The sequence below is a fragment of the Gadus morhua genome, chromosome 19, assembly GCF_902167405.1.
Source record: "Gadus morhua chromosome 19, gadMor3.0, whole genome shotgun sequence".
NCBI classification, from domain to species: Eukaryota; Metazoa; Chordata; class Actinopteri; order Gadiformes; family Gadidae; genus Gadus; species Gadus morhua.
In genome coordinates this window covers 15635800-15661530 of record NC_044066.1, presented here as the reverse complement: position 1 = coordinate 15661530, position 25731 = coordinate 15635800, and the positions used below count along the sequence as shown (strand labels likewise).

At 45.2% G+C, this 25731-nt stretch overlaps 1 protein-coding gene across 1 annotated transcript; it reads left to right on the top strand.

The window, feature by feature from the left end:
* The first annotated feature begins 19405 nt into the window (after window positions 1–19405).
* Window positions 19406–25038, top strand: LOC115532127 (Bloom syndrome protein homolog). The gene is made up of 11 exons (XM_030341677.1): window positions 19406–19559; window positions 20899–21074; window positions 21174–21292; window positions 21413–21526; window positions 21633–21731; window positions 22863–23011; window positions 23134–23240; window positions 23376–23533; window positions 24173–24368; window positions 24478–24668; window positions 24766–25038. The coding sequence occupies exons 1-11, from the start codon at window positions 19552–19554 to the stop codon at window positions 24826–24828; spliced, it is 1380 nt and encodes a 459-aa protein (XP_030197537.1). The 5' UTR covers window positions 19406–19551; the 3' UTR covers window positions 24829–25038.
* The last annotated feature ends 693 nt before the right edge of the window (window positions 25039–25731 follow it).

The window sequence follows — 25731 nt, the reverse complement described above, 5'->3', positions numbered from 1 at the left end:
TTGTGGGTGCGGGACACAGAATGAGAAGTCTGTCGATATGTTTCTGTATGCGTCTGCGGGAAAGAGGGAATCTGTGAGTGAATCAGTGGGTGTGTATGCGAGATCCGCTCTATCTTTGTCCGTTAAAACGGGTAAATGTAGGAATAGATAGATTGATAATAATGAATAAATGTCTCTCTGACGTATTGCGTTGCTCTATGGCGTAACCTGCGGAAATAGATAAATTGACAATGATAAATAACCTTTTTTACTGTGTCGCTTCAATTTACTGTTTGAACCATTGAAACTAGACCTAGACAAGTTGACAAGGATAAATGATATCTCTTTTTTCTCTGTGTTTCTTTGAATTACTGCCGGACCTGTCGCATTGATAAACTATGATACTAAACAACATCTCTTTGCCGTGTTGGTTGACGGTTTAGTCTGTTGAAGCAGATTAATCAATAAAGATAGATAACGATTATTGGCTATAAAGAATATCTGGATGTATTGAATAACGTCTTTAGGCCCTGTTGTTGTTTTTTGCTTCCCTCCCCCCTGTTTTTTCCTCCTTTTTCTCGTTCTCCTCCTCCAAGAGTGACAAGAGTTACCCCCTAGTCTCTCATCCGCTCTCGTGTGTTAGACAGGCCACACAGAGTTATAGCATCACGGCCGCCATTTTTTGAGTTCTCTCACTCAGTCCCAAGCCACACCTCCCCCTCCGCCAAAGTTGGTCCACTCCAACTCTACCCTTCCCCAACTAGACTGCCCCCTACTGGACCACTCCAACCTTACCCTTCCCCAACTAGACTGCCCCCTGCTGGACCACTCCAACCTTACCCTTCCCCAACTACAGCGCCCCCTGCTGGACAACTCCAACCTTACCCTTCCCCAACTAGACTCCCCCCTGCTGGACCACTCCAACCTTACCCTTCCCCAACTACAGCGCCCCCTACTGGACCACTCCAACCTTACCCTTCCCCAACTAGACTGCCCCCTGCTGGACAACTCCAACCTTACCCTCCCCCCCCCTACTGGACAGCATCAATACCAATCCAACCCCGACTCTCTATCACCCCCTGCTAGAAGAATTATCCCAGTTACTAAAAAAGTTAAGAAGACAAACCTCCCCGCACTCGGCCTTCAGTGCACGGGCGTCCACAACTCCGACCACCCCCATTTGTCGACCTACACCATTAAGGCAGTACAGAGAGACACACTAACACACAGTACAGAGAAAGGAAATAGAGAGTGTGCTCAACTGAAAGCGTGTGGTGGCCATACGCCATAAAATACCACATATCCAAGGAATACAGGTAGAGCTCTGTTGAGTTTTCAGGCTTTGATAAATTTGTAGTTCCCCGTCTGCCATGTTTGAAGTTCTTTGTAGTCTCTGTCCATAGGTTTCACCTGAACAACCCCTCTGCTGGCCGAGAAAAGGAACTACCACTGGTTTCTCCCACACCCAGCCCCCGGAGCACGCTCGCTTCAAGGCGTTATGGCCGCACCCAAAGTGGGAGGGAGACACGCAGGGAGAGAGAGCGTGTTCTCCTGAAGGAGGGAGAGGGTCACAGGGAGACACGCAGTGGATATTCACATTATGGCTAATTTGTTTTTCTTTAAGTTTAGTTTTTATTTTGTTTTTTGTCTTCCTAGGACCACAGTAATGATAATCTAATGCAATTGGACTAAAGAAGGTGTTGCTATTAACTAAGTGATTATAATTATTTTCACACAGGAAAGAATAATTTAATAAATATGGATATGATAAAGATGAGGATAATAATTAAAAATATATACATAAAGTAAAAACGTAATCTTGATAAACTGTACAATTAGGACTACACCAATTAAAATATAGGGTAAATCTCTTTGGTCAACGATGACGGGGATTAGCGCTACATCTGCTGGGAAGGGATCCTACATGCTATGTTGTCAATTTGGATTCGGAAGTAGTGGGTTTACCTTTCAAATGCCACTACTGCTGCTGTAACACTTTAATAATTTTAACTCTGATAAATGACTTTTTGTTTTATAGTTTCCCTGAGGTGTATCTTTTACGCACACACACGCTGCATAGGGCAGAAACGGCTGAAGACTCTGTCTCCATCCCTCCACCTTGCGATCTATACCACCATATAGGTGGGGATTGATCGTATCCCAGGTACGGCATCCTGCAGCGAGCCAGTATGGAAGGCTGGTTAGCCAACGACGGGTAAGATCCCACCTTGACACCCGGGACGACCTAAGGCAGGCACAGTCACGATTACTTGGCAGAGTCGCTGTGGGCACTGGCTTACTTGATCATGAAGTCACAAGCTGCAACAATCATAGGAAGTGCCGGGTGGGGTGTAGGGGGGAGGAGGAACAGGAGTCAGATATGTCAGCTCTTGCAGCAGAGGTGGTCTTGGAACGGGGCATGTCGCGTTTTATTTTATTTTACCTTTGTGGTATAGAAGGCCACTACCGCATGTACGTTTTTTCGGTTTAGTGCATGACTTTGGAACAGCGTGGTTTCAGGCGGCTGATGGTAAACCCACCCATATTGGGCTTTGGATTTGGACATACTGGTTTCGATTTCCCTTCCCAAAAGATTGGCTTTAATTTGCTGATGGTTAAGGTTAGACGTTTCGACGTTGGTTGTACCAACGGCGTTCTTAGATTTGCTTATCATTTAATGCGCGTGGTTTTGACCATTGCGCAAGGGGTGAGGTATTGAGGAGAATTAAAAAAAAATAATAATAATAATAATAATTAGAAAACAAGGTTTTTCTTCACCATACTTGCAAACAATGATTGACATGCAGCTAAATGAGTGTGAAATACAGTGTTCAACAGATGGGTAGAAGCAGTCCCATCAAAAGACCAAAGTGGGACTACAGTAATCAAGTTTCTGACTGGAGAAGTCAAGACAAGGTTTGGAAGTCCGTCAGAAATAAGGTCAGACAAAACGTTTATTCAGAGAACACTCAAACATGTGATTCAACATTTGCATGTCAAATAAAGACTAGATTACGCCCCAATCCTCAACCACAAGGTATGGTGGAGAGAGGAATGGGACGCTTAAGACAAAGATTAACAAAATTAAATTAGAGTACTAAATTAAAGGACTAATGCACTACGACTGACACTAATGAGTTATCGCATGAAAACTAACAGAACGACGCATCTAACCCCGCATGAAATGCTTAAGGGTCGACCCATGCCTTCACTTAACATTCGAGGGTGCCAAAAGGGACTTCCATTAGAGTAATTAGAAATAGGATTCAGGAAAATATGTTTGGACATCTAACTGTTGTACATAAGTTTGTAATTCCAGCAAGAGAAACACAAAGTTCCAGGGCCAGAGGAGGAGCCAGATGCAGACACGCCCGGAGCCGACCAACTACCCAAGGATGATGCAATCAAATTTCAGCAGGGTTACAGTCCCTCAGATTAGAGTTGGCAGAGAGCTCCGGCATTAATGACCCCTTCACAGGATGGATGGAGAGCCCAATGAGCGATGGGCGCTACAGGTGCAGCAGGTGCCATCCAAGCTTACCTGGGGATCGAGTATACACCGGAGAGTTTGGACGAGGGACCACCAGAGGGGCCCGACCTGATCTGGCTGGAGAACATAGAATAGACCCCCTGCACCATTGTCCATGAGCCCCCACGCCATGCAGCGCACCAATACATGAAGATCCCCTGATAATTTTTGTGGTGTTGACTTTCAATGCATGCTGAAAGTGTAGGACTTTGCGTCACATATATTTATAGTTATTTGTTGTGATTTTGATTCTTATTTTGTTTATGGTTACACCTATTTGTATGCCCTCTTGGATTTACTTATTGGTTTACTATTTGATTTATTATTGCTTTACTATTTCATTATTCATTTACCAATCATTAATTGTTGACAGTGGTCTGTATTTCCTGTGCAAACTTTGACTGTGAGTATGGCCTCCCTCACCTTGCACCCTTTGACTTTGAGTACAACTCCCCTACACACTCCCGACCTACGCCTCCGAAGAGACACTCCCAGCCCCCGCCGACGACTGTTTCCCCGCCGAGCCGGACTTCTACCCGTGAGTGCGAGTGGCCTCTCCAGATGCACGGCCCCGGCGTCCTGTTTCCATCACCGTCGGCTGACACCCCACCGCGACACCCCTTCCCTCTCTCCCCCCCCCGCCTGTGACGTGCTAGTAACCTCTCCAGGTGGGCTTCCCCATTCCCGTCCCCGCCAACGGCACCACCCCCCTCCCACCTGAAGCACCCACGACGCCCGGACCAGGGATCTGCGTTCCGGTACCAGGGGCTGCGGCCCGCTCCCTTAAGGCTTGAGGGCACCCCTGGCTGTATTCGCTTCTGTACGCTTCACTGTTTTTAGCCGCTCCCATATCTATGCCCGCGTCTACGCAACCGACGCCGGGAACGTAAATGTTGTTGTTTATATCGCTGTCCCACTAGATGGAGCTCGGGGATACACACGGGCGAGATTCCAGGGGCCTTGATTGCCCGTTTATCAGATGAGGTCCTGAGCGCAGTTGAATAAAAGGGTCTAATGCTCAGGTGGCGCCTTGCGACCACCTGCCCATGATGACGCTCAGGACTATTCCATGGTTTCAGTTGTTCCCGTGCCCCGAGCCTACCCTGGATGCCCCATGCGTGTGATTGCTTGTTGTAACACGACCAGTCAACTCCTCCTCACATCCTTAGTGTGTGGTCCTCTAGGGATGGGTTGAGGGGGATTGCCATTCGTTATCCGCCTCATATCTTCGCTATTATTTAGGGACACGTTTCGTGGTTACATTTCTTTCCTGTGATCGTTAGTGTAGTATTTGTGTGATTGTTGCATTTTTATATTGTTCTTGTTTACTGTTCGTTTTATTGTTGCATTTTGTTGTTATTTCTGGAGTTTGTTTTATTGTTGCATTTTGTTGTTATTGTTATGGTTTGGTGTTGGTTTTGTGATGTGGCCAGCTTTGTTGTTGGTTGTTGTTTTTTGGTGTTTGTTTTTAGTATTATTGTATGTTTATGGTATGTTTTGCGTATTATCTGCTACTATTATTGTTGGTATTGTTTGCTCGCAATGTAGGGCCGGGGTGGATGCCACCCCCTAGGTGGGGTGTGTATGGCATGCCCATGCCTGAAGCATGGGTGGCGTTTCTCCCAAGTGGTTCCCCATACATCCGGTCCAGCGAGCTGTTTTCATCCCAGGCTCATGGTTATTTGTTTTTATGGTAATTTGCCTTCTTTCTGTTATTTCTAATATTGTTATAATGGTAGTCCCGCGCTGGAGTCCTATCCCTCGTACCCCTAATGAGTATAAGTCGTCTTGCGACGACTTGAGGGGGATATGTTGGGCAAAATAACCTGCTGAGTACATCACATGTACATTATAAATATAGCTAACTCCTACCCTAGCTTAATGAGCACATCACATGGCAGTCACCTTACAATATAGTCAACTTTTAACACATAACACATACATGAGAATATAGTCAGGTCAAGGCCGGAGCCGAAGGCCCCATTTCCCAGGCTGGCAGATGGTAGACACTCAGACAATGCACCAGTCATCCTCAAGAACGGGAGGACCACAACAGGAGATGCTCTGAAGCTCTCCCCCGTGAGGAGGAACACAAGAAGATATGCATGCATACACTAGTGCCTGGGAGCCAAGGTCAAGTAAAAACACACAGAACCACACACATCTCAAACGCACACACCTCATCACGAGGAAGATACAGCATAAGACTGTATCACACAGAGACTCTTCACCTTCTTCTGAAGCAGACCTTCCACGGAGGCGAAGCTCCGGACGAACCATCAGCGCTGATTAGGGACTTAGACATATTCGATTTCTCACGCTTATGACTCTGTATAACCGTTGCCACTTTACTTAATAAATCCAAGGTCCTCGTGCCGACAGACTTTATTACCTCTCCGTCTCATTTCATCTGGTCCAGTAACTAGACAGACCGTTTTTCCCTTCATCATCCATTTTAAGCGTAGTTGTATTTTTTACCTTCTCCGTTGACCACGTGTGGGCTGCAACTCACTGCTCCGTTTGCCGCGCCGTTTTATCATGGATTCCGTAAGCAGCGAGGTGTAGCAGGTGAAGGTGAAGCTCTTACTGTAGCAGTCCCCCGAAAGATGGTTTCACACTTGACTGATGGTTTTAAGATTTATTGAAAAATCCCCAAATCCAACGTAAGAGCTGGTTAAACACAAACAATAAATCGTTAGCTTAAACCTGTTAAGGTCCGGCAGTATTTTGGTTTTTTTCGCCTAAACACATACCCAAATGGAAAAGCTTATAACACAGTAACCCTAAGTCCTAGATGGATGTATGATACTTCATTTGAAAGCTGACAAGCTCTAGTTTCTGTAGATATGTTTATTTGGCATGTGTCATACACACAACCTAAATGACATCAGTTCAGACATGGCTCTAAAGCAATTTTTTTGTCTTCGAAAATAATGGGTCATATTTGAACTACAATAACTAGGATGTGCTTTATGTAAGGCATATGGCAATATGCCAAATACCTTCTACATCATGCCAACTACACCTGGAAAAAAATTTGGAGTTCTAGGCCTAAAGCTTTGGGAGTTAATGGAGTTTTTATGGTGTGTGGTCACTGGCGGCCCAAACCTCTCCAAAATGTCTCCAAAATGGCCAAATTGTGCCAAATGCATTTACTCACTTCTGTGACACTGGAAACATTACTGAAGCATTTTGGTGACTATAAAACCTTTCTCCATGATTCAAAACATAATTTTTTCACACATTCATTTGATATGGCCATATTGAGATATTGTCATGTGATGAGACACTACCGGATCTCTCACGACCACCTTCAGTAGGAGTGGGGGCCGGGGGTCTGCCTGTCTGGCTTTGCGGCTCCCAATCCGCATCACTGTCCTCAGACATTGACCTACAAACACAATGCAATGCACAAATGTCACCAAATATAATGAAGAAATATATAAATGCAATTCAATGGGGTGTTATTTACATAGAAAACAAATAAACATTTCATTTATATCATTTCTGTCATTTTTTCATTTATATATATAATGTATACTATATAACTATACTGCATTGTTCACTGTAAGCATAAAAACCCACACACAAAAATACACATAGATGGCGTCACTCACCGATCTAAGACGTCGTCCAATTGTTGCTTGAACATCTCCTCTATCTCAGAATCATATTGGCTGTCTTCGATGTCCTCGGATGAAGCCAAAATCAAAGGGAGGGCTTCTTCATGTGTGTAATATTTCGTTTTCTTCGTTGATTTCGCCATTGTAAACGGCGAAATCAATGTGATCAATGTGTGCGGCGTGCGTCCTGGTCCGCTGGAGGCTCTGTCATGCGCAAAGCAAGTTGTCTGCCGTGATGACGCAGCTGTATATCTCGGCTCATACGTATCACACCTGGACACGCCTGGTAGCGTTGGAAAGGTAAACTCATTGGCTAGAAGCCCAAGTGACTGATATATCAATAGCCAATACGCTGTCCCTATACTAAAGCCGCGTAACAAAGTAAACAAAGCCCATTGGCCCTTCGAACTGGGAGCGCTCCATCTACTTCACGGGCTGTACCGGGGTGAAAACTGAACAGAAAAAGACGGGGACACTTTCATTTTGTAGCCAGCAAAGTGATGAAAACAAGCATACCCAACAACTCCATACTGGAGGTAGAGAAAATATCCATGCGGCTTCGAAAAGCTGGATGTTAGTTGACGAACAAAGTTTGGAGATGGTAAACAAATGGACTTTACACGACAATATTCACAAGCTGGAATAATTTTATGAAAAACCATGTGGATGCTTTTGATCAGTGGATTCTCACGGACATTTGGAATATAAATAATTGAGGAATGGACACATATTACGGTTCTCGGATTGCTTCAAAGGTAGGGAGTCTCTCTGTTTTATTGGCATTTCCGGTTTACCATGCTGGTTAATATCAATATTTATGGTTTTGTGCTCATGATTTATAAAAAAAAAAAACCGGATGAATAAATTGTGGAGATTCTACCCTTTCTAACGATGTATAGAATGTCTGTAATGATGAAAGTTGAAGCGGGTTATGTCGCTGCGTAGTGGGAACATGTGGTCAACAAACACAAATCGCCCACCGGTGGGCGAATGGGTCTTAAGACATTCGGTTTTCACTGTCTTTTCATCACATTAAGATAGCATCAATTCAACTTAACAGGTGCCAATAAAGTTATCATAAACGAAATTAAACATAAGCCACATTTTTATATCACAGTATTACTAACCTTGTGCCTCTTCGGAGGGTGCGAAATATCTTTAACCGTCGGCATATCTGCAGTTATATTGCCGCTTCCACAGTATCTCCGTTCAACTTATTAGTGCCGTGAAAACCCCGCAGGATAACAGGAAATACAAAAACGCACGCATTACATTTACATTTAGGGCATTTAGCAGACGCTGTTATCCAAATAGACTTATATCGGTTAATACACATTGACTGCAGAGTCAACCATGCAAGCCGACAGCCAGCTCGTCAGGAGCAATTAGGGTTAAGTGTCTTGCTCAGGGACACATCACTCTGCTAGGAGGAGCTGGTGATCGATCTAGCAACCTTTCGGTTACAAGTCAACTGCTCTACCTTCTGAGCTAAGCCGACCCCCGCTTCAAAATAAAAGCCATGTGCTACTGAAACAGGGTGTAAGACAAAAGCTTAGACCATGCGCAAATACTTTATGAAGCAACAAAAATATACTGTACTGTCCTAACATTTCATATTTTTACAAAAATGGATTATGTGAACACGATTTGGAAACGCGTGTGTTATTGCTGAATAACAATCATGCATATTAAATGTATTGCAGGAGTTTAGCTTGACATTAACCAAGTTAAAGGACAATTAAATGAACCGCACCAAACATGTAAACGTCAATGTGGGATTTTAATATACAAACAAAAACACTTGACAGAAGTTTAATACAATTTTGGAAGGAAAGCAGAGGAAAACATTTTCCCAAATGAATCTTTTCAAAATGTCACCACCATTCCGAAAGCAAGTGAAGAGGTTTGTGTAAAGCAGTCCTCCCTGACCAGTTCTGTCCCTGACTCTAAACCCTGACTCTCAACCCTGACTCTAAACCCTGACTCTCAACCCTAACGCTGAACCCTCTGAGGGCAGGAAGACGCGCCTTCAGTCTAAAGGTTCGAACCACAGAGAAGGAAGAAGAAGAGGAAGCAGTAGAGAGTAGTGAAATAGTGAGGTTAGTGACAGACGTGAGGGAAAGGCGTGTGGAAGCACGCAGTTACATGTGGGGTCAAGAAGATCACTCCCACTGGAGGTCATTGATCCGTCAGCCTCAGACCGCTGAGCTCAGCAGGTCGGGAGGAGACGGGACCAGCAAGATGTCAGGATCAGGGCGCGTTCAGCTCAGGTGTGTCTACCCCCGACCAAACAGGATCGGGTGAGGTTCAGCTCAGGTGGGTCTGCCCAGACCAAACAAAGACATTGATTAGGTTCAATATTCAAAAGATGCAATATTATCTGAACCAAAGATAAGTCATTAAGGAGCAGGCAGGCTTTAGGGCGCCTTGCTCAAGGACGCATCACTGTATTCTGAGGACTTGAACCCGGCACCATTGGTTTGAGAGTTGAACCCCCAACCCCCTACCTACTCCAATATGTCCAGATAATGCAAACTTACGAGGAATCCTTGATGGTAGAGTCCTGGTTGTCCTCAGGACTTGCCTTCCAGATGAACGGCTTCTCCATCAGTCCTCCAGATTCCTGGTCTGGTTACAAACATATTTTGTCTCTAATGTAAGGTAACAAACACAGGAGTAGTTGGGCTCTAATGTAAGGTAACAAACACAGGAGTAGTTGGGCTCTAATGTAAGGTAACAAACACAGTAGTGGTTGGGCTCTAATGTAAGGTAACAAACACAGTAGTAGTTTGTGGCTAATTTAAGGTAACAAACACAGTAGTGGTTGGGCTCTAATGTAAGGTAACAAACACAGTAGTAGTTGTGCTCTAATGTAAGGTCAAACAGGAGTATTGGCCTCTAATGTAAGGTCACAAACACAGGAGTAGTTGGGCTCTAATGGCGCGTAACAAAGTAGCAGCTGTAGTTTGTCTGGTAAACAACCACAGTAGTATGCCGTAATTTGTACTAGACAAACTAATCCTGCGTTGCAACAAGTCAACTCTGTTTATTTTATGCAAACTTACGAGGATCCTGGTTGGTAGAGTGATGTCGTCCTCCAGAGTCTTGGCTCCTCCATCAGCTCTCCTCAGCCAGAGTCCTGGTCTGGAACAAACAGCGCGAGTCTGGCCCTGGCGTCTGGTAACAAACATGTTGCTAGTTTTATTTTTAAGCTCTTCATTTCCAGTTTGTTTGGTTAATACAAACTTCCAATGCTTGTTGGTAGAGTGATGGTCATCCTCCAGATTCACGGCTCTCCTAACAGCTCGCCTCCGCTCCAGAAACACGCTCTAGTAAGAAAACACAGCGGTAGTCGGTTAACGCATGTCAAAGTAACAGCTCTATTTTGCCCTTTAAGTCAACCATGCAAGTACCTACCTTGGGTAGGTACTTGCATGGTTGGGCCTTCACCACGACTCCATCAGCTCCTTCAGCACGGCTCCTCCATTAGCTCCTTCAGCACGGCTCCTCCATCAGCTCCTTCAGCACGGCTCCTCCATTAGCTCCTTCAGCACGGCTCCTCCAGACATGGATTCCTGGTCTGGTTACAACACAGTTCGTCTCAGCAGTAAATCAACTGCAAGCAGTAAAACACAAACTTACGAGGAATCCTTGTTGGTTGATTCCTGGTCGTCCTCCAGCGTCTCAGCGCCTCCAGCAGCTCTCTTCAGACAGAGTCCTGGTCTGGAACAAACAGCGGAAGTCTTGCTTCAACATGTGGTAAAACAGATGTAGTCGTCTGGTATATATGGTACAAACACCGGTAGTTTGTGGTAGCAGTAATCTACGAGAAGTGGCAGCTAGTGTGATGATCACTTCAGAGTCAAGTGGTAATCTACCCCAGGACAGACGTCCTTCACCAGGCAGGGCCTCCACCAGCTCCTCCACCAGGCAGGGCCTTCACCACGACTCCATCAGCTCCTTCAGCACGGCTCCTCCATCAGCTCCTTCAGCACGGCTCCTCCAGACATGGATTCCTGGTTTGGTTACAACACAGTTCGTCTCAGCAGTAAATCACCTGGGGACGCAACTCACCCCACCTCCTGCATCTGAGGTTACCTTGTAAAATGGAAGACAAATTTAAACACTTAAATTAGACAACGTCTGCAGATTGTCGCGTTGAGCAATTCCTCCACTACGGTCGTAGCAGCACTAGTAACAATAATGGCTCATCTGACTCCTACATGACCCCGTATGAATTAACTCGAATCACAGCTTGGCACAGATTTAAAGTCATAAGATGATCAAAACCAGACCTAAACTACCATGGATTTTAGTGTTTCAGATGAGCTTGGTGATGGTTACCCTCTGATCCGGTGCTGCAGGCCCCTGATCTCCAGCCTCAGTCTCAGGTCCACCCTGGCACCACAAGCCTCCGGTCCCCAGCCTCTCAGCCTCGCCTTTCAGCTACAGCAGCATTTGCCCAACAATAAATTTCATGAATTCATCCGAAACCGAGTTACAATTAATTTAACTATTATTTTATAACTCAATGCTAGAAAAGACTGGAGACCAGACATGAACATCCCGTTTTGGAGATGAAGACAGCAGTCCACAAGTTCAGGCCATGCATTGAAACTGACCCGAGAAGACTCTACTCACACACCAGAGCACTGACCTGTTCTGGAGGACTTCTGACAGGAGGAGGAGGTCTGGCTCTGGGTGAGGAGGTGGAGGTCTTGCTTTGGGTGAGGAGGCAGACACCTTGGGACAAACTACATGTTACCTTTTTAACCTTGTACAATTCTAGAGTATCTTCAACTGTAACATGTGGGAAGGACGGCCATTATTTTAGCTTTGATATTATCCAGTTGCTAACTCTGCACCAAAGTCGTTGTTTAACGTCATTCCATTGGGTAGGGTTTAACTTCTGTGGTAATTAATGACGGCAGATATTTAGAATGTACAAAAGCTGAAATAACTTCAGCTTTTGAAGTTAACACTAAGCAGTATCGATATTAAATCAAATATACTCAGCCATATTCAGGTGCTGGGTTCCGTTGAAGAAATGTCAAATTATCTTCCACCTTGAAATGATTTTCAGCCTTCACTGATGTCAAAAATGGGCCCGCAAGTAGAACGCCGTTTTGTACGCAGTGAGAGTCCCGTCACGTCATCGTGGTTAAAAGTACGACGCAACCATCGGAAATTATCAACATATTGTACGACGTACGTGTCAGTATGTATTTGACATCAAACTTAAAGTTGTTTAAGATAAGGGGCAACAATTCCCAATGGAAACTACGGAAAAAAATAGTTTGTTGGCAACGGCTCGAGGTTACGCAAATAGAATCCAGAACGTTCGCCAGATTCCCTCAGGGGACTCCCGTCCAACTAACTGCCAGGTGGTTTCTTATGGTTGTCAAGACTACAACGTACGATGCTAACCATTGGGACTAAATCAAGTGACCGCACTAAGAACCTTCCACAGCGGGAAGCGCAAACCGTCCGACTGGAATCCGAACATTCCAGCCGGAACCAACCAAAGAAAAAAACGTAACCAGCGCCTCACCTTGAGCTGAACGGAGGAAGATCCTGAAGTCCAGCGATGGTCTTCATTAAAATACAGCCAACAGACTTACCTTGAGGAGATCTGTTTGTTGCTGTTGGTCATTACTACTATTCAGTGTACCTTTATATTATTATGCACCCAGTGTGTACAAGTTATCACTCAAAACCGTACAAAGAACCAAACTACCATGTACGTCCCACAAAAACTTTAAAGCTAAAATCCTGGAATCATTCAATACAAAACCGTGTCTACATTTTACAATTATCTAGATTATTCAGGGTAAAAACCATACAGAGCAAATCTAAACGTTGAGCTCACAGAGAGCCGACCCTAGCCCTGCAACGGCGCCCTGACCGCCTCATCACCAACAGCAAATCATGCCAGCCAGCCAACACATGTACAGCTCCAGTGAGAAGTGGGCATCTGAGTGAAAGGACTGCCCATAATAAAAAGAACCCCAATTCCTGAACTATCCAACAATCTTCATGGTTTAAAGATTTACAGACTTGACACGCCATTGTGTTCTAATCACCTTTGTCTGCTCCCTCGTTACTTCTAAAACTCAACATCTCCATCACTAGAGTGTTGCATCCTACTCATGGGGGTGTGGTCTGAGTGAGCAGAGATGCATGCTGGGTTACATTGCTGTCTGAAGTCTTCAGTTCTATAGACACGCCCCTCAGGAAAAACCAAGTGTTTGAGAATCTGTCGTGACATCAGTTACATGAGCTGGAATATCCTTCAAGATGGCGCCAGGATACTCAGAGGAGAAAGGCCAAGAGGAAGATGTGAGGGTTCTTCCTCTCAGCCAGTGGAACACAACGGTCTTCATCAGAGTACCATGGAACACTTTGAAACATTCTCCTCTTTACACCTTGAATCCCCAGTGAAGGTTTCCTTACGTCCGCAGCTGAAGAGCACAACTTCAGCTCAAAGAGCGCACTAGTTGGAGTTCCCAGATTGGTTCCGATTTAAGGGAACCAATCGTTCAGCTAGTCCTGTCCGAAACAAATACAGTTCAGCCTGAGAAGACGTGCAACTGAGAGCAAGACAAGATCCACAGGGCTCCCCATCAATCCAGCCAGGTAGGAAGAGATGCCTCACTACAGGTCTGAAGGTCATCTTGAATATCCATTGAGGTCCCTTTCCAACTTCAGACTCTCCTTGTGGAATTCCTTTAGGCGTCCATCCTCCATTGATCCTGATTGGTGTAGTCCTAGTTGAAGTCACTGATCTGAACACGCCGCTTGCATCCTTTTACACTTGAGTTGGATACTCTCCTTCCTGCCCAGTGTGTTGGATATCGCTCCGGAGCGTCACTCAGGGCTCTTCATGTCTACTGGAGGCCCTTAAGTAAACGTGGGGCCGTCCATCAGGCATGATTTATTTGACCATTCCAATATCCCAAGCCAATCACACAGACCCCCGTATGAACTTTATCACCGTCAAAGCAAGCCGGACACACACATAGAACCCAGGACACGCACGTAGAACCCCATGCCCGGTGTGAGAGGGAGACACACAGTAGAACCCTAGCCATGCTCAAAATTCAACCATCTCATGTCAAACCCAAACACATACACCCTGAGCTATAAAAGGCCAAACAATCCTGCAGGGTAAAAACCTCACGCCAAATAACATTCCATCATCCACCCCCAGCTCTCCTGCCAGGGCACCCAGAACAGAACAACCAATGTCTCCAGAGACGTACATGATGTACAATATTTATTCAGTGGCGTCCCACATTGGTGATGGATTATGCTTGGCGTCTCCAAAATGTGTCCAAGGTTGATTCAACGTCTCTGAAGTCATGTGTTTGTAGTCCAGTGGTTTCCTGAATGAAGGGCCTTCACAGATGCAAACGGTGCAGCTTTATTCAGCCTGAGGACAGGAAGGAGGTCATCTGTTCAGAAGACCACCCAGTGGAGGGGGGTGGCTCTTGAGGAGCAGGATCCATCTTGGAATGACCCCAAATAAGTCCTTCTTGGAAATGAAACGGTTCCTGAGGAGTCACGATGCTTGGAGGAGACTGTTGAATGTGTTCCATGGTTCTCTGTGTCAGACTGAAGTTGTGTTTTAGTAGTTGAGATAAGGAGCCCCCTCATCTCCCCCTGGTGTTTCTCCTTCTGAATCCCCGTCTCCATTTTAAAGAACCGTCTAGTCCATGTAACTGACGTCACGACGGTTTCTCAAACACTCGGTTTCCCCTGAGGGGGTGCGTCTACAGACCTGTTGTCTTCAGACAGCTCTGTATCCCAGTATGCACCTCTGCTCTCTCAGACCACACTCTCATCAGTAAAGCAACACTCATTGGACGAAGATGCGGAGCTCAGGAGAGTAGCTGGAAAGAAGACTGAAGATATCAGAACCCAACCCATTATTCCAGCTTACAACTATAACTTAGAACCTATAACCATTTTAACAAATCATTAAAACCAACATAAACCAAACACTTAAGTAAACCATGAACCAATAAAACATCCTTACTACTCAGATCAACCTTCAGGTAACGGGTTAACTCACCAGGAAGCCAAAATACATCAATGTGCCCAAGAGAAATGAGAAATTAATGACTTACAGTTTGCAGTTCATCTTCATGGTTAAGTTGGGATACTCACAGAACTGCAGTTAAATATCCATGATAGACCTTTGAAGGAAGGAACAGTTCACTCATGGTCCCCAAAATTGGGTACTGTCCCGCAGTTCAACATCTACCATCTCCATTAAATCAGATAAATTAATGACAATACAAATTCAAATCTTTTATAATGATTAAGATAATTAACTTATCCAGCTTTTTAATACAAGTTATACAAATTTTTTGACCGTCATTAGTCAAGAGTGATTTACCTCTTACTTTGACAAGTTTGAATGTATAGTCTCTAAAATGTTACTTCCAGGTAGAATCATTATTTAAATTTCAAATGAGTTAAACCACCACAATCCCCGATTTCCTTCACACATTATCAGTGATTTATATTCAACATACACGTCACGTGTATTTTCTGTCATTTCTGGGAACACAACAACATACCGCGTTTGGGAGACGCTACACTGCCAAACAGTGAAGGACTCCAAGGTACTGTCCGGTTCCCTGAAACACACCAGAAGAGGGCGATGTTACCACACGATACCGTCTCCATTGCCACCGTACCTTGACAGCATCCTGAACGGCCCTTTGAGGAGTGAGAAGGAAGCTTTCATCTAAGAGACCAGAGAGACTCATTCACTGGTTAAACTGGAGTCATCGCCTAACACACACACACACACACACACACACACACACACACACACACACACACACACACACACACACACACACACACACACACACACACACACACACACACACACACACACACACACACACACACCACAGATACACACATATAGATTCACACAAAACATACTATAGATACAAACCATATGCACACACACACGAAAGATGCAAACCATATATATACACGCACACACCATATAGATACACAAACCATAGATACTGTAATGGGACGTGAGGTTGGACCCAAGAACAGCACCGACAGACCAGTGTTCAACGTTCAACCGTTTTATTGTCCAGAAAAGGAATCCAAGATTACCGGAACAAGACAAGGAGCGAGCAGGCAAGGGGTTGGCAACGGGAGGGCAGACAGGCAGGCGAGGAGCAGGAAACAGGGAAGCAGACAGGCCGGCAGGGACTCGACAACAGGCGGTTGGTCAGCCAAGCGAGAGGTCTGAATCAGGCAGGATCAGCGTTGAAGAATAGTTCTGGAGTTTCGGGAAAGCTCTGTGAGTACGAGAGACGATCTGGCAGAGACTGAGTGGAGAGAGAGGATTTATATAGAGGGTTCACAGGTGGAGGTGGTTGTGTTAATTAGGGGAGATCGGGGTGGCAGGCAGGTGAATGGGAAAACCAGGAGCGGATCATGACAGATACACACCATACAGATAAACACACAAAATAGACACACACCAAAGATTAACTTAATATAGATACAAACTATATAGATGCTTATTCTCTTGCCCGAAGGACTATCTAGACTAGGCTACTTATAAATGTTTATAAATATTTTTTCTAACCCTTTCTCAAAGATCATATTCAGGGCTAATTAAATGACACCCGAGGCTTTAGGCTTTATAAAACAGCATAGTGACGCCACTGGTGGCCACTGGCTCGTCAGCAGCCCACTGATCGTCCAAGTGTATTGGGGATCCGTGCGGTCCCTCGCAGACACGGACGAGTGACGAGACGTACGTCACGCGCACGTTACGAGTATGAATCCGACTTCACTCCAAATGATGAGGTTTAAAAAAAAGTATATAGGCCTATTTATATAAATATATATACATAAATATTGTAGCGTCGGCCAAGAAGGACACAGAGTCAGGTCTTGAGGTAATTCTGCGTCCATACCCCGCACGACAGCAGAATCTTTATTTGAACCAAGACACACAACACACAGCGCACCGCACACCCCACCAACTGACATGCGACTCCGGGTAACGGTTGCAAACAACACTTCACACAATAACAACACCCCACAACTAGGGATGTCCGATATTGGCTTTTTTGCCGATATCCGATATGCGATATTGTCCAACTCTAAATTTTCGATTCCGATATCAGCCGATACCGATGTCGATATTTGGGTTATTTATTTTTCCTCAAACCTAATTTAGGTAACATTACATATCTCCTGTTGTGGAATTAACACAACATGCTTAATGTTATTGTGATGCCCCACTGGATGCATTCTTGAATGCAACAAGGCTTTCCAAATGTTAACATTGTCTGTGCAAAATAAGAAAAATACTTCAACTTAATTTAAGGGAAAAGTGCCATGTTTATTTTTATTTTTTTAATGGTCTCAGACAACCGTTTGGATTACACTCTCCCTTAGATAATCTTGACAATGCCCACAACAAATAGGGCAAACTTGACTTCACAAATGATAAAACATTGTACCTGAACAACTATGTGCAACATAGCAGTATGTTTCTTTAACTAAAACTCAATAACCTTAATTGAATAAATGCACAAATATGAGTCAAATACAATGTGCACTGTACTGCACAATTTTGAAAACATTTGAAAACGGTTTTAAGGCAAAAAAAATCCGATACCGATATTGACCGATATTACATTTTTATGCTAATATCGGGCCGATAATATCGGTGGGCCGATAATATCGGACATCTCTACCCACAACCCATAATTTACATTAAACCGAACACACAACCCAAACCCGTTAAACCCAACACCAAAAGGCACTAAAACCCCTTTTCCCCAAACAACATTATGAATACCCAGACTCCCCGGGGGGTAGGAGTCGCCACACAGCTCCCACCTGAGGGGTCAGTTGTCCCCGACGACCCCATCACCTGTCACATAGTCCTTCAAGTGTCTAGGGGCCCGGTAAGGCCGCCGGACCCCCCTAGGGGGGGGGGGGGGGGTTCCCAGTCACCGGAGTCGGTGACTCTGGAAATGGCCCCAGGACGTCGACCCCCACCCTCTCCATCGGTGCTCCCACTAGGTACTGCTGGAGCGGGGCGTGGGAGCGCTGGGCAGCCCCCTTCTGCGCTGTGCAGGTGTCACAACAGTGGACGTGCAGCTTGACGTCCCGTCGACAACCCGGCCAGTAGAACCGCCCCCCCCCGCAGGCGATGCAGGGTCTTCACGTTCCTGTAGTGCCCCGCTCCCGCCGAGCCGTGGACTAGCTGCAGCACCCTGGGGACGGAGCACACGGGGCACCAACAGCTGCAGAATGTCGCCCTTACCCCTAGGGTCCTGCCCCCTGCGGTGGACCACCCCGTCGTGGAGCTGGAAGCACCCCCACTGGGAGTGGTAGGCCTTTACCTCCGGTCCTCGTTGCCGACACCTCTGGCCAACTGGGGCGCTGCCCCTCCTCCAGCCAGTCCCTCACCAGCGCCAGGGTCTCGCCAGGGCCCGCTGCTGCTGCTCCAACTGACGCGCCGACAGCGGGAGCCACCCCTGTGCCTCGCCGACGGTCTGGGCAGCCTCGGCGGTCTGGAGAGCCGCCACCATCGGAGACTCCTGGCGCAGGCGGTAGCACAGGGCCGTCGGGAGAGTGCGTCGGCGTTGCTGTGGAGCCGCACATTATTTTTGGATCTGACACAAGGACAAAGACTTATGTTTTGAACCTGTCTCCCTGTTTCATGATTTCATGAATAATTACTACCACTGCATATAGAGTAAAGATTCATAAATATTATGATTTGGTGAATAGCTGGGAGGTGGTGATATGGTCTGACGGCCCCTTGACCTTTGGAGCATGGTGACAGCTTAGTAGACTGGTTCAAACATGAACAAGTCTATCAATATTGATAGACCTGTTCAAACATGAACAGGAACATTGAACTTTTATTATATATTTTTTATGAGAATAAAGCAAAGACACAATTTTCACAACCGATAACTCTTGAATCTGTTATTCTTCTGATTTCATATTCTACTGAGCTTGTCTGAATAATTTTGACAACACAGCAGGATGAGCATGCTTGTCATACAGTTTAAATATTGCAATTGCCAAAAATTGTTCACTCACAGCCCACAGGCAGGTCAACACTGCAAAAGCCAGTAAATTAACTGTGATTGTGGTAGTAATGGATACTGAACTTCTTTATGGAGGTGAAAAGTAACCTTATCTACAGAGGGCGTACTCATCCTGATATTCATGACGTATGGACATTTAAGCCCAATAACACTCAGTTATGTATTACTCTTCAGTGGAAGAACTCCCTCCACACTGCACTGCAGTTTTGCCGCTTTTTACCAGCTGAGAACAATTCAGGTGTGGAACAGCAATAATTTTATATAATCCTTCTTTTAAAAAGCTTAGAGCAAGTTGACCATGGCTGGGTGAGCATACAAAGTTTGTCTTCTAATGTTTCATAATGTAAAAAATAATTTTAAATATATTAAATTAAACCAATAATTTGTACTCCAGTTGTGATGTTAGCCAATGTCAAGCTACAGTAGTCTACATTAAATACGATATAAAATATAATGATATATAACAATTTTTTTTTGGAATGCGACTACTGCCGATGAGTGCTATTCTGGCTACGAGTCAAATGTGCACAGATATCCAATCCCAGCATTCAGTTCGGCATTCATCTCTAAATGTGCATTCACACCAAAAGCAAATATTCCTGCAACGTGTTGCCCTGAGTTTGCTCGCGAGATGTAGACAAACTTTATTCCCTTGAGTTTGATCGCACTAATTTACTCCCGTTAGTGTAGGAGGAGGGGCTTCCTCTTGCGGATGCCAAGGTTTCTTTCCGGCGATTCATTCTCAACCATGACCACCAGGATAACCACCACTACGAGTCTTTACTTGTTGAGGAAGTACCAAAGACGTCGGAGAACCCAACGCAATCGTTTAGGATTCATAATAACATCCAGAGGATCACGCAGCTTTTTGCCGCGATGTTATATATTATATTATCTAGATATAGAGCCCCAAAGGGTCCGCAAATGGCAACAATCACTTTCTGCTCCATGCTGCGGTCCACTCTGGACTTCAGGGAATGAACGCTGATAGGCTCTCATGATAAAGCACCAAGAGAAATTTGTGGAAAAGTTCAAATATCTAAATTCGAGCTAAGTGTTTGCGCGAGTAGAATCACGCTAAAAACGTCGAGATTCAAACGCGTCTATGCATTGTCTTAGTATGGATACGCAGCCGCCCTTCCTTCTTTGGTGTGAACGCACCTTAAGAAAGAAGGGGGCGGAACGTTTGACAGGGGCCATATGTATCTTGGAGCTTATGGTGTGTTCCAGATGCGTCGGACACCAGTCTTCCGAGTTGCAAGTGGAGAAATCTCCTAGCTTTCTTACGGCATTTCACAGAGGCACGCCTCCTTTTGGTCGGGCCACCTCGGAATTCTGAGAGTATACCGTGTTCAGTGATGACACTCTCAACAAAAATGGCAGCGCCCTTAAAGAGATTTATTTTCTTTGTATTTGTACCACGTTGGTCATTTTAATGCTCCTACACACTTGATTACATTGCTGCACAACTTCAAGCAACATCTAGCTATAGACCCGGAGAGCGAACTCTGTCTGGGCAGCTGTTGACTGCGGCGTCTGTTGACACCGCCTCACTGCTAGTTGCTACACAATTTTACACACTGGACCTTTAACAATGTTGACCATTTTAATTTGATGTTGACTTATTTCAATTTTTGGCCTACAGAAAAATGGCCCGAAACCCTGCGGACGAGCGCTTCAGAGGCCTCGACTTCGCCCACTCTCCAGAGATGTTGAGGATGTTCAACAACATTTTTGGTCTTCATGAGTTTCGGGTCAATCAACTTGAAGCAATTAATGCCACAATTTTGAAAGAAAATGTCTTTGTTGTTGGTGGTAATGGTTGGTACTGCAGACTGCATGATCCAATATGAACACATAGAGATCCGTAGAGACACGATGACACACAGCTCTCACAATGACATCCTTTCTATGTATCAGGTGCTGGTAAAAGCCTGTGCTACCAGCTACCAGCCTGCTTGTCTGCGGGAGTCACTGTGGTGATCTCCCCACTGAAGTCCCTCATCCTGGACCAGATCCAGAAACTCACAGAACTGGGTGTAAGTGTGCTCCCACTATACTTGCTCTGTGGGTTGAAAGAGGGATATTAGTTTTAATGCACTTCACTTAGAAAACCCTAGCTGGGTATGAAAGGTGTCATCGTGGATCTTCTTATTCAGATTAAGGCCAGGACCCTCTGGGGCGACCACGATTACACCGATGCAGAAAATATCTATGAACAGTTGTCCGAAAATGATCCGATGATCAAACTGCTCTACGTCACCCCCGAGAAGGTAGAGAATGCATAATCATCAGAGAACCAGCTGGCTGCTGATTGGCTCCAACTGTATTGGAGTATGATTGAAAGCATTGATCTTGTTTGCCTGTGCTCTGCTCTAGGTGAGAATGAGTAGTCCACTGATCGAGGCTCTGCAGAGCCTGTTAGACCGAGGTCTTCTGGCTCGGTTTGTAATCGATGAGGCCCAGTGCATCAGTCAGGTGTGTTAAAGGACAATTCCGGTATTTTGAACATTGGGCCCCCTTTCTGGTTTGTTTAGGATGAAATAGAGTGGGTGACACCGAAATTTGAACTATTAGTCCTTTCTCGGGTATTTGGCTCATTATGAATCGCTCCTGCCTGCTTCACAATGGTTGTCTGTGTGCATACACAAACCTGTCAACCCAGCAACCCTAAACGTTTGTTTTCAAAAATGTGCAAGTAACCGAGTGGTTAGTGGCATTCGTGAAGTTTAAAAAAAAATTATCGGCGCAATATATGGTTTCCATCCGTGTTAGTTGCTAAATGGAACTATTTTTTCAGATACCTCACAACCGCATATAAACTTCCGCACAAGGTCCCACTCCGCGCAGCACCTACTTTCGACTTCCGTCGGCATCTGCCTGCACTTCCCACAGGCACACCACCCGCCCGTGATCCTGGGGACCGCTTCAGCCGGAGCTTCAGGCGCCTCCGTAGCCCTAGCCTCCATCTCACGTAGCTCCTCTTGGGTGAATTCTGGTTCAAAACGATATCCTCTGCCGTCAAACTCAAAATCGAGTGCGTCCTCCAGAAGCCACCTTTCATAATCCATTTTCAGTGATTTTCTATGTGATTTTCCCTAATCCGAGGTGCTCACGGTACAAGACTTCAAACCAACGTAAACAGCCCACCTTTCCGGTTCGGCGGAGTAATATCATCGTGCAGTAATGAGTCTTCCAACTGAAATCAACTGGCGATAAATGTGCAATAAAACACGACAGAAACCATATATTGCGCCGCTAATTTTTTTTTAAACTTCACGAATGCCACTAACCACTCGGTTACTTGCACATTTTTGAAAACGAACGTTTAGGGTTGCTGGTTTGACAGGTTTGTGTATGCACACAGACAACCATTGTGAAGCAGGCAGGAGCGATTCAAAATGAGCCAAATACCCGAGAAAGGACAATTAGTTCAAATTTCGGTGTCACCCACTCTATTTCATCCTAAACAAACCAGAAAGGGGGCTCAATGTTCAAAATACCGGAATTGTCCTTTAAGTATAAACACTACCGTACGTTCTAGAAGTAGTGACACTGTGGTTCTATCCCAGCAAACGGGGTAACCCATGTCCTCGTTTTGCTTCACAGTGGGGCGACGACTTCCGGCCAGACTACGGGACGTTGAATGAGCTGCAGCAGGACTTTCAGGGGGTGCCCATGATTGCTGTGTCAGGCCCCATCGGGCCCCACATCCAGGAGGACATCCTCAAAAAGCTGCAGATGACCAACCCTCAGGTGTAGGTGTTCTGGCGCTCATTAAGCTCACAGCAAAAGAACCTTGCTGCTAATTGATCCTGCTCGTCGGGTTTTGTTTTGTTTATTCACATGAGCATCATATTCATGATCGGCCTGATTGCAGGTTCACCATGAGCTTTAACCGAACAAATCTAAAGTATGCCGTGCCGACCAGGACAACAATGTATGGGGAAATGGACTGCATTACCTGGATCAAGGAGCACTATCCACGTATGGCTGTGCACATGTTTCTCAGGTCCTCTCAGACCAAGAGGATAACTTCTAAATATCACACGTTCTGCATTTTACGTATTTATGCAGAACATACTGCCGATATTTTTCTCTGCTGGGCTTTACGTGTTGCAGGTGACTCGGGCATCGTGTACTGCTGGAGACGTGTGGTCTGTGAATACATGGCAGACAGCCTGAACGAGGCAGGCCTGCTGGCATGTTCGTATCACGCAGGGATGCCTAACAGAGACAGAGAGAGTGCACAGAACAAATGGAAAGAAAATGAATGCCAGGTAGCTTTATTTACCTTACTTTTACAAAAAGTATTGAGGATGGTTTGGTGCATTGGGGTTGCATAAAAATGTCCTGTCCACCTCTACTCATAGAGTAGTTACAGTATATACCGTGTTCCGATATCCATACTTCCATGAGTACACTTGTGTGTTCCAAATTGAATACTCTGTGGTGCACTAACCAGAAGTTACGATCACGACTGCCGCCGCGGCTCCTCCCCCGCAAGAAACATCCCGCTTTGAACGGTGAAGTCTTTACGCCTAGCAGCTATAAAAAGCTATAAAAACTACAAAATGACTATTAATGCAGGCTATGTGGAAAATGCGCCGACTTTGGCTCAGCCTTGCTCCGCCCTTTTCCGCTACGTAGCTAAGATGGCTGCCGTTGAGTACGAAAAGTGTACATCGCCACACACTTAAGTACGGATAGTATGGATATTGGAACACGGCATTAGTGTTGGTATGGCTTAGGCATCTTGCTCAAGGATGTATAAAGTTGCTGGAGTCCAGAGAATGGGGTTCATAACCTTTTGGAGAGTCAAATACCTATCCGCCTCCGTTCTAAAATGTGCTGTAAGTGGCTTTGGAGAAGCATGTCTGCTAGATGACTAATAATAATAAACAGAACCTCATCGGTAGGTGATCTGTGCCACCGTAGCCTTTGGCATGGGCATCCACAAGCCAGACGTGCGGTACGTGATCCACACCTTTCTGCCCAAGTCCATGGAACAGTACCACCGGGAGTCAGGCCGGGCCGGCAGAGACGGGAACATGTCCCACTGCATCCTCTTTTATTCCGACAGCGACCATGGTGTCCTCGAACGTGCCATCAGAAGTGCGTCTTGCTCCATTGACCCTCATTCGCTATTCTCAGATTTTGGCTTCAAAGATTTCTCATTGCTCAAATTCATTCATTATTCTTCATGTTGTTGTATTTTTAAAAGACGATGAATCTGTGGATGAAAAATCCAAGGATGGGGAATTAGTCAAACTAGAACCAATGGTGGAATACTGCTTGAAAAAGAAGGACTGCAGAAGAATACAACTGCTTACTTACTTTGGTGGGGTCGACACTGAAGCCAACTTATGCAAGAAAAACACAGAAACCATCTGTGACAACTGCGAAAGAGACAATGTAAGCAAACAATTGTGTTTTAATTTGACCTCGTCAACCAAACCTGTTTGCCGGTGTCAATATTGAATCCGTACGACTTTTCTTCCGTGTGCCACAGACAGTGACGGACTGTCATTCCGGCAAAGGCCAGAGGGGCCGCAGGCTCTCGTGGGCCATTTGAGCCGGCCGGCCAATCAGAGAGCGGCATGATAGTCACAGCCGTGCGGCCCCTTCACGCAAATGGCAGCCCCATAACCAGGGCCGTAGCCAGGATTCCCCACACACACTACCTTGTTGCAGATGAAACATTTATTTTAAACAAAACTGTTTAGTGTGTGTCTCTGCATGAGTGTGTTGCTGTAATCTAAAATAAACATATATAAAACTAAAACTGAAGTATAACTATGTGTCTGTGTGGGGGGCGCGTTCCACAAAGCTTGGATCCTGATTTACAAAGCGAACATGTTCTCACCTCCTCCTCTACTATCTGTAGTGACAGGAAGGGGAATCCAGCGAGTATTGTGGTAGAAAATAATGAAGGTATATTTGCCATATTCTACTGTTATTCAACACCTCAGAGGGTCCGGAGTTGACCGGCAAACAGAGACTCAGATAAGACATCCCTCTGTAGTCAATGACATCAGTCTATTTCTCAGTTCACTTAGATAATAAGTATAAATAAGGTTATCTTAAAGTATGAATTAAACAAGAATATAAGGTAAATATTAGTGCTGTCATGCGATTCAAATATTTAAATGTGATTAATCGCAGTAATGTCATAGTTAACTCACGATTAATCGCAATTTTTTTTCTATTCTGAATATCCTTTGATTTCGTGCTGCTAGCCTATTAGTGAGATCAGAGAGTGTTGAGGACAGTAAGAAATATATTTGGTAAGATGGATATAAGAAGAGAGACCTGCAGTGAATTCAGCCTGATCAACTTGACATCGGGTAGGTGCATGACAGTAGTAGGCCTACCGTAAAACCCATTTATTATTTAAACCAGTATGAATATTCCTACCGTACGTAGGCCTATACACATTACCAGGCTATTGAAAATGTGGCTACAAAACGATTTAGAC

Excerpts from the sequence above, each read along its gene's own strand:
- LOC115532127 (XM_030341677.1), top strand. Across the intron at positions 21,293-21,412 it reads AGAAACTCACAGAACTGGGT|ATTAAGGCCAGGACCCTCTG; the intron begins GTAAGTGTGCTC and ends CTTCTTATTCAG. Across the intron at positions 24,369-24,477 it reads CCTCGAACGTGCCATCAGAA|ACGATGAATCTGTGGATGAA; the intron begins GTGCGTCTTGCT and ends TATTTTTAAAAG.